The 9,874-nt window shown below is 42.7% G+C and overlaps 1 protein-coding gene across 1 annotated transcript; it reads right to left on the minus strand.

Annotated features, from left to right (window-relative positions):
• Positions 1 to 247: 247 nt before the first annotated feature.
• mcm2 (minichromosome maintenance complex component 2) lies at positions 248 to 8,788 on the minus strand. Its single transcript, XM_080891049.1, has 20 exons — positions 8,638 to 8,788; positions 7,402 to 7,589; positions 7,128 to 7,300; positions 6,923 to 7,047; positions 6,691 to 6,829; positions 6,495 to 6,592; positions 6,220 to 6,341; positions 5,803 to 6,010; positions 5,562 to 5,696; positions 5,104 to 5,295; positions 4,298 to 4,391; positions 4,125 to 4,203; positions 3,745 to 3,916; positions 3,519 to 3,645; positions 3,130 to 3,242; positions 2,667 to 2,831; positions 2,312 to 2,386; positions 1,926 to 2,108; positions 1,324 to 1,479; positions 248 to 962 (listed from the first exon to the last, which is right to left on the minus strand). Exons 1-20 carry the CDS (start codon positions 8,641 to 8,643, stop codon positions 852 to 854), a joined length of 2,661 nt encoding a protein of 886 aa, XP_080747175.1. The 5' UTR covers positions 8,644 to 8,788; the 3' UTR covers positions 248 to 851.
• Between the last annotated feature and the right edge of the window lie 1,086 nt (positions 8,789 to 9,874).

Genomic DNA, 9,874 nt, shown 5'->3' on the forward strand with positions numbered 1-9,874 from the left:
TGTAGATTAAAGTCACCCGTCAACAGGCTCTGGGTCTTTTCATCCATACAAGGTAGAATTTGGCAATGCATTTATAACAAGTGTAGAAAATTTGCACCTCTCTCAATCTGCAAGTTCAACTAAAATGTTGAGGCGCTCGTTTCACTCAGTGCATTTTAGATGATTTTAAATTACATGGAGAAAAGTCAGAGCAGAGACCAGTAATTGATGAAATACATTTTTGAAATCAAAACAGAGCTGCAATCCATCATGAAGCAAACAGTGACATCATCAAGCACTAGTTTATTTTAACCAGACTTATGAAGCATGGAGGTTTCAGTTCAAGCTACATTAACTTCCTGATGAGAGCACAAACCTCCGAGAAAGAGCAACAAGGTCTGAAATACAAAGTCAGTGAGTTTGGACAATGTAACAACGCATTCAGATAACGTTACGCAAAACAATAAACGGCGCCACATTAACATGTACATTTATTTACAATCAACCCCCCCTGAAGGCAGATGCAGCGACCCCCAGCACAGAATAAACATGTTCCTTTTCTCTTTTTTTTTTTTATTTTTATTATTCATGCAGTTTATTTATTGTTGACGAATTGCTTATCTAAAATAATTTACAGTCACCACCGGTATCAATCCATCAGAAACAGTGTGGTCATCAGCTGCTGCCTTCAGAGTCAAATCTTCCTTATCAGATGATCCTTTTTATAACAGTCCTTCAACAGCGGCTGCTCTTCAGTCACCTCCAATCAGTTCAGAGCCAAAATTAAGAGTCCTGAATCCAGTATGACCAAAACCGAAGTAAGAGCTCATAATGTAGGAGGTGTAAGAAGAGGAGTGAGGTTGGAAGGCTTCTTAAAACTGCTGCAGTATCAGTTTCTTCTTGCCGTCGTGGCTGAACTTGTTGGAGTGGAACAGGTCGCTGTCGTAGAAGGCCGACAGGTTGTGGATGTTTATCTGTCTCGCCTGGAGGGGGAGGAGCAGGAGAGTCAGGCAGGTTCAGGATTGTGTTCATTTTCATTAAATATGTGATCAGTTTAAGACCTCCAGGAACCAACACACTTTTGAATGGGTTCACCAGCTTGCTCACATTTTACTATTTGATTTTTTTGAAGTTCAACTGAGCATTACACACTGGAGGTCTGACTGCTCTGATGAAAGGATTTCCCTACACCTACCCTACTACATCCTATTATAATGACCTTAGTGTGAGTTTCTAAGATAAAAGAGTATTTACGACTAGGAGGACAATAAATTTAAAGTGTGTGTAGTTTCACATCCTGTCCAGTCTAGAGTTATAACGTACTGCCGGTGTGTCTCTCAGTACCTTATCCTGAAGATCTTTTTCTGGGATCTCGATGGTGTCGTTCTGGACTCCGTATCTGTTCCTCTGGTAGGCGACCTGCTCGGCCACCAGCTGTTTGAGGATGAAGAGCAGCAGCTCGTTGTTGTCTCTGCGGAAGGCCAGATAGCGGGCGAACGTCTGAGCAGACAAAAATATTAGATGAGGTCAGTAAACACAATCAGGAAGAATCACATACACTTCATACACGCTCCATAGACACTTCATTTTGTTGATTTTTCATAAATTTATAGGGTTTTAAAAGAGAAAGTGGCTGTTTGCATGTATAGTACATGTATAATAAATACATTTACAAAGTTGGTGAAAACCTGCTGCTAAACATCAATAATCTGTTCTTAGTTTAGCCTTAATACATCTGCCCTTTGGCAACCTAGTACCAATAAACTACCTCAAGTTAGCTAAAAAGCTGCCCCTGCTTTCAGACATTACTGGATTTACTTCAAAGCCTTTTCTGCATGTAAAACTGAATTAAACTACAAGTCTTACTGAATCTAAAAATGTGTCCATCGTTCGCCTTTGAGAAGAAGCATTTTAATGTTTGAGGCCAACAGAAAACATCCACAAACCTTCCTCATGCTCCTCATCACGCTGAACTTCTGTGTGTCGATGAAGCTCTCCAGCATGACCCTGATGGCCATGTTGACGTCGTCCTCCAGTACATAGTCCCTCAGGTGCATTTTGGCATGAGCCTCCGCCATGCGGATCATGGACTCAATGTGACGAACCGTGATGGGGATGCTGCCTGTGGCCTGTGACACCAAACCAGAGTGGGTTATTTCCACAGTCACAGATGAATAGTTTGATGACTCTGAGAAACAAATTTGAGTATAGCACATGTTCTCACACGCTTTTCTTTCTTAGTGGTTTGACGAATTCAGTTACTCTCCCTGGATTTCAAAAACATGTTTATGTGTAAATGAGAGATAAAGTGGGAGGAGTTTTTCAGACTCACCATTGACTCTTTACGGAGGTCACTGTAGATGCGAGCCACCTTGTCCTGGTCCATCTGGTTCAGTTTCGGGTGAACCTTCAGACACAAAAAATACAAACTTTACCTTCAATTTTCTTTAGCTTTAATTTGCTGCAATACACCCACCTACCTACAAATTCTTATAATTTATTTACTGTTTGTTAAAATAAATCTTGTTTGGACAAAACTTGTAACACAAAAAAACAAAAACAACGTATAATGTAAAACAACAGCTACCTCATTTCGCAAGCTTTCAGGCTGATTACATAATTATGATATTCCAGCCAGAGAGAAACAAATAAACCTGAGTGAGGATCTGTGTGGCATGTGTTTGTACCCGCTCTTTAGCATAGATGATGTACTTCCTCAGGAGCTCCTGTGGAATCGGTGGCACGTCGGATGAGTTGGGCAGAACCACCTCCTCCAATGCCACTCCCCCCTCCTTGCTGCTAGGGTGATGCTTGATGTGGGAACCGACCACGAAGCGCGCCAGCATCTCATCCTGAAGAACAGAAGAGCCACAGTGAAATTTACATCAGAGAGGAGGTAATCAGTTATTGCAACAATATTGGGAATAAACAAGCATGTTTTCGTGTGTTAGAGCCCAGACGTCAGTTCAGGAGATGAGGAGGAAGAGGTGCATGACAAACATAATAAATCCTCTCAGTTAAATATTTGGAAGTACTAGTCAGTTTCACCAGAGCAGGTGAAGACAGATGATTATCCCAGTTCAGTTGTAGTTTGATCTAAAGAAATACAGTGTCCCACAGCAGCTCAGCATCAGGTGTGTTTGCATCTACCTGGACGGGATCGATGGTGTCTCGAACAACACACAACACGTCAAAACGCGACACGATGGGCTCCGTCAGATCCACGTTCTCAGCAAAAGTCAGGGAGGGGTCATATCTGCCACCTGCCAGGAAACAAGAGATATGATGTTGCTCTTGAAAGGCCTCTCTCACACTTCCTTTGGACTAATTACAAAAGGCCTGTTCTCAGACTTCACTGACTTATATCCAACGCTCACTTTTTAATATATTCATAAAAGCTGCATGCACGTGTCCATTTATTTTATGCATCCTTGTAAAGAGTAGCTCAGATTATAACCAACTGCCAAAAATAGCTTAATCAGCATTTAAAATGAATCCATCTCCAACATACTGAGCTAATAAATATGACTGCTACGTACCGATGGGGTTGGCAGCAGCAATGACTGTGCATCTGGCCTGCAGCGAGGTGACGATGCCAGCTTTGGAGATGGAGATGCTCTGCTGCTCCATGGCCTCGTGGATACTCGTTCTGTCTGCATCGTTCATCTGGGAGGACACAAAGTCAGGTACATGCACATTTTTATTTTTATTTTTTTAAGAGAAGGAGGGGGTGCCCACCAATCTGGATACGTGGATTCAGCTCACCTTATCGAACTCATCGATCAGACAGACTCCACGGTCGGCCAGCACCAGCGCTCCCGCCTCGAGCGTCCACTCACGGCTCACTGGGTGTCTCTGAACATAAGCGGTCAAACCAACGGCGGAGGCCCCCTGACCTGTGGTGAACACCGCACGGCTCGCGACCTTCTCTACGTACCTGCAGATGGAAACACGTTAGCGCATCTTCTGAAACAATCCTTTTACTCCCCCAACAGATTTCTTCATCAACATTTTACCTCTGTTGCACAGTTGCGGTCAAGAGACACAAAATACAGCCCTGCATATGTAAACTTCAGGCCTTTATTTTTTTCCATCAATTAATTAACTTTAGCCACTGACAACATCGACTGTGTGTTGAAACGTACTTGAGGAACTGGGACTTGGCGGTTCCTGGGTCTCCGCACAGCAGCGCGTTGATGTCCCCACGCACCTTATGCTTCCCACCTGGAAAAGAAAGAATTGAGAAGAAGGGGAGAGTTAAAGGGAGGACAAACTGATCCACTGTTATTCTTTCGAATTCAGAGATGAGAGGCTTTACCTGGATTTTTGGGCTCCCCTCCAAACAGCGACAGGGCGAGCGCTCTCTTGATGTCCTCATGCCCGTAGATAGATGGCGCCATGCTGGCAAAGATCTGCAGACAGTAAAAAGGAGTTACCAAAACATTTGCACTGCAGTGGTTGGACCAGTGCAGATCTGCTATCACAGTCAGTTCATCATGTTTTTAATAATAATAATAATAATAATAATAATAATAATAGAGCAGTTAGCTGGGGAAACCGGCAACACCAGCCACAGTGGTCACACTCCTAAAAACAATTAACAGATAAGTGTCTGTTTTCTAACCCTAACCCTCTGCTCCCTTTAGGGGTCGCCAAAGTGGACCATCTGCATCAATCTTTTTTTTGCCTAACTGGGATTGATTTTCATTCATGACACTGAGCTGTAAGTTAGCATTGAATCATCTAAAACAAATAGGAAGGACTTATTAAATTCAACAGGATTTTTTAAATCTTTGTTTTGGAAGTGAATGGATGGATGGATGGATGTTTTGTTTTAAAAGTTGGTTTTATTTCTAGACTGTTTTCTAAATATTCTTTGCCGTTTAACATTAGAGACTTGAGCTTTCATAAAAATCTAAATTTTTAGAGATTAATCTAGAGATTTCAATTAATAAATCTAGAGATTTCAAATTTCAAACTTCAAATTACAATCAGAAGATCATTTTAAAAGACGACATCATCCATTTACAATTGAATTTTTACTTTTTGGGTGATCTGTTTTATTTCCTTAGAGCCGAAATAACATCCTTTCTCCATTTTTACTATTTGTATCAGATTACTCACCCTCTCTCCGATACGTTCGTCCTTAGACAGAGCAACAATGGCTTTGATGTCTTCGTCAGTCAGCTCGGCCACGGCGACCCCCTCGTCTCTGCGGGTGATGTGGTTAGCCAGGATCACTGTGGCAAACACCGGGAAACCATTCGCCATGTTCAGAGAGCCATCGTAGTTGTTGTGGTAGATCCCAGTCAGCTCCTGATAAGCAGAAAAACATGCATCACTTTAAAACAACAGATTGTGAATATTCTAAGTCCTTAATATACATTGAAAATTACATGTGTATGAAACTGATTTAGTTTTGCAACACAGCATGAACTCTTTCTCGACCCTAATGTTTCTGCAAATGTGACTAAACGTTTATTTCCATCTAGCCTCAAATGTCTTTAATTTCTACTTTTCTGATCAATTTCAACCCTCCCTGCCTCAAATATGACAATTTTATTTTCTTTACACAGACTCACAATCTCATCTCCAGGCTTGCAGCTATCCACAAGGTCGGCCAGGAGGATGGCATCTTTGGAGCGAGGGAGTCGACCTGCAGCCACCTTACCGGGACTTTCCTGGATGGTGATCCTCTGGTAGTTCTGGTACACCGTCTGCAGGAAGGAGGCAGTAATTTTAAATCCTCAGACTGGGCACAGACCCGGCAGACAAACTACAACTTTCACAACCAACCATCAGCCAGCCCGGCCCTCCCCTCACCTCCTCCATGTTGATCTCAAACGGTCCCTGGGATTGACACTCCGGACAGGAACCCGGCTTCACCTCCTGGTTCTGGGACTGGAAGAAGGGCCCTAGCACGAAGTTACACTTGTTACAGTTGTACTTGACCATGCCGAGCTGAGGCAGGACGCCGGTGCAGCTGCTCACCACGCCGCTGGTCCGGATGAGCTGGTTCAGGTGGAGCTGCCTGAAGAGGACAACAGAAGAAGAAAACAGTTGGTAAAGAGCAGAAAGCTTCACCTAAGTAGCTCCTTCATATATATAGACGGCCCTTTTTGGAAGAGCCACAGATGTGCCTCGCCAAGACTAATGTGGAGGTCTCGCCTTAGTTTCATTACTACTGTGAATTATTCCTTCAAGTTGAAAATACCTGTTGGGTAAAAACTGAAGTGTTACCTGAGTGATCGGATCTCCTCGACCAGAGGCAGGTTGCAGATGCGGACATGGATCTCGTAGGCAATGCGATCATATTTTGGGTACATGGCAAGCACAACTTCTTTAGCAGCTTCATCAAAAATCTGGCAAAGAACAATCAGACACGCACCGGAGAAAATAATTGAAGGACACTCACATTTAACTTTCACAGCATTTAATATCCGCTAAAGTTAAATATAAATGCATGAACAAAAGGCACAGTAAAGGACATTAAGCAAGATGACAAGTTCACTAACCTTCAGCATCTCAGCTGGAGCTTCTGGTAGGAAGTAAGCCAGGACGTGCTCCCTGGCTGCGAGGTCCTCGTAGTTTACTACCAGGCTCTCCTTGTTCTCTGGATTACAGGTTCAGATTGATTCATTCAAACATTGCCAAAAATCAGCCAACAATTGTATTTTTCCACACATTAAAGTTTACTGAAAACTGCACTACCTTTACACATGTCGCTGATCTTCTCCTTGAAGACGTTGCGGCCGTTTTCATCCACGTGTGTGCGCAGGAAGTTCTTGAAGCGGTTGTAGATTTCCAGCCGCGGTGCCGCCATGGACACCCACTCCCTCACTGTGTGGCCCTGCAGAGCATGTGAAAACGTTACAAAGACGTCCCAAACAGCCGGACCTGAAAAACTTCTGTGTGCTAGCTCATCTCCAATGTCATCACAAACCTTCATGTCCTCCAGATTCTCAATGCTCTCAATCATTTCCTCTTCCTCGCCATCGCCTTCTGCTGCCCGCTCAGCCAGCCGTCTTCGCCGAGCAGCCGGGCGCTCGTCATCCTCATCTTCGCTGTCTGGAAGCCAACAAAATGAAAGAATTAATCATAGCCTACCCATCACCACCCTGACAAATATCCACACACTCAAGCCTCACCGTAGAGCAATCCTGGCCTCACGCGCCCCCTGGCTCCCTGTTGCCTGTCCCTCCTCCTCATGGCCTCCTCAGCGGCCGCTCGGGCTCCTGGCGACAGCTCTGACAGCTCCTCATCATCGAGGTCCAAACCCTCTGCCTCGTACTGATCCAGCTCCGGAATGGCACGGTAATCCCTGAACAGAGACAGAGTTGTTATGAAGCCCTAAAAACAAAACAAAAAAAAAAAAAACCCACAGAGTTCATAGCTTTAAGGCCATTTTAAATCCACGCTCACCTCTCCATTCCATCTCCAATCAGTTCCTCTCCATCTTCTTCCTCCTCCCCAGGCAAGGGTCCATCTCCCAGCAGCCCCTCCGACTCATCCTCGAAGGGCGGCAAGTCTCGTCCGGGGCTGGAGGTCAGGTCTCCCCTCCTGGAGGCTCGGCTGGGGCTGGTGGCCATGTGGTATGACTCTGAGGAATCCTGTCAACAACACGAATTCAGAACAAATAAATTATTCTTATTTTTACTGCCAAAAGTAACCTGACATTGTCTACAGCTTCCACTGTTCACATACAGCATTTAATTTTAGTCTGCGTTTTTATTTTATTTTTCTTCTAGCAGATTCAGGTTTTTTTGCATTTTGTTTTCGGTAGACGGCAGCAGCAAGAAAGACAGTAGGTAGAGATGGTGATGAGGGCAGAACATTTTAATACATTTGGTACATTGTGCCACTGCTGTCAAAGGATTATTGTCTTCAAGTAGTTTTGATGTACATCAATTTGAAATTTTTTTTAAATATTTTTTAACTGGTAACTTTTAGTAGTTAGTTTTATCTAAGAAGGGAAGAAAAACTCATAGGGCTGTGTGACTTCTTAAAGACCATAGATCTTTAAAAGTAGGACTGTAAGACATGTTTATTACACTTAAGAATGTGGCGAGCCAACATTAGAAGCAAAATGTAATTTAATAGCTTAAGTATTACAGGACAGTGTATTTTAATGATCTTTTAATGATTCTTTACTTGATTGAAACCAATCATTTAAAGCTCAACATGGCTTGTAAGTAAACTATAATCAATTATTCCAGATGTAAGGACTCATGCAAGGGGTGTAAAGATTCAAAAAAGTTTTATTATTCCTCGGTTGTTACTTGAGACGGTTTACAGATGCAAAAACAAGCTAACTGACCACATGGCAGGTCTCCTTTTTACAGCGAAGGAACAAAAAAACAACAACGGGTTTTGGGTCCAGTCTACGAAGGTGAAAAACGGTTCTTAGCAAAACACGCGCAGTTAACAACTTCATAACGTATATTTTTAATTCTGATATCTGGCAAAGAATGAAGCTCTACATCAACTCTTGATGACGCTCTCTGTCATTGTTGTGACTCGACGAATGAACAAAGTTTATTTTCCCAGAAAAACTAAAGCTGACTGGTAAAAACTGCTTCGTATAGATTAATGCGCCTCTGCCTACAAGCTGAGCCCTCCCATTAGAGCACTGCGCCTGTTTTTAATGAGTTTACTCACCGCCATCGCTGCGTTTCTGTCTTGCTGCTGCTTCAAAAGCTACTTATTCTTCTTCCTACCGTGAGTCGCTTTTCGCGCGAAAGGACCATGTGACACTCAAAGCCCGCGAAAAATCATGAATATTCAAGAGAGACGGCTGAGGTTTTGCTTTCTCATTGGTGTATTTGCCTGAAAGAGGAGGGAACCTAAAGCACGGTGTGTTCGCTTTAAGACAAGGAGCAGAACGACCGCTCGTCCTGTTGTGTGATGACCTTAATAAAAACAACTAGGGTCGAGCCGCAGAATAAAGCGAACGCATCTTTTGTCTGAGCGCGATGGAGGGGCAGGGTTTATTACGTCGTATCGTTTCCCGGGAAATTTTTGGCTGCGTTCAAATCCGCTTTATTTCCTCCCTCGTATCCTCACTACAGTAAAAATAAAGTGGCTTTTGCCCTCCTGTGGATGTTTTTGCACTGCAAAAAATATTCACGTGCGTAAGTAACATCAATTAAATCAACACATAAGGGATCAATAAGATAAAATAATAATAATTTGTATGTATAGATGCGAAGAATGTGAGACAAGAATGAAACACAGAAACAAACAAACTTTAGAAACTTAAATAATAACAAAAACACATGCTTTAGTAAAAGTAATTCTATAATGCCAGAAAAAAAGTTAAACATATTCAAGGAAAACATCTGCAGCCTGAAGTGACTTCGTTTAATTAATTCAATTCATTTAGTGAGGGCAGTTCCTGAAATTTTAGTTGATTCTGCAGCTGATCCCAGGAGCAAGGAGCTGCAAAGCTGAATGCTCATTTGATAAATTGAGTTGATGAATGCAAGCCAGTAAGTAAGAAGGCAGCAAATGTGTGCTGTTTTATGTGAATAGCCTTATAAATAACAACAATTCAGTGGCTAGGGCTATAACATGACAAAGAAGACCGCTCAACCTGAGCATACAGCATACAGTGAATAGTACAAGCCTTTATATTGAATCAGTGCTCCATGATAGACAGAATCTAGCATCAGTAAGGATTCTGACAAAGCATCCATATAAATCACATCATCATAATCAATTACAGACATAAAGTGCCTCAAAGGATCTAAACATATCCCTTTAGTACCAAAACAGGTGTGATAATGGCCTATCTGCAATGGCGTTGGGTTTTTAACAAGTGAATGACTTTACTGTCAAAAAGGGTGGGTTACTAACATGTGCAGACTGAAGAGCTCAGACCAGGCCAACATATCAG

This window comes from Rhamphochromis sp. 'chilingali', assembly GCF_963969265.1.
Source record: "Rhamphochromis sp. 'chilingali' genome assembly, chromosome: 9".
NCBI lineage: Eukaryota > Metazoa > Chordata > Actinopteri > Cichliformes > Cichlidae > Rhamphochromis > Rhamphochromis sp. 'chilingali'.

Coding starts and splice junctions, on each gene's coding strand:
- mcm2 (XM_080891049.1), bottom strand. Junction 7,048..7,127: donor GAGGCCAGGATTGCTCTACG/GTGAGGCTTGAG, acceptor GTTGGCTTCCAG/ACAGCGAAGATGAGGATGAC. Junction 5,296..5,561: donor GCAAGCCTGGAGATGAGATT/GTGAGTCTGTGT, acceptor TCTGCTTATCAG/GAGCTGACTGGGATCTACCA.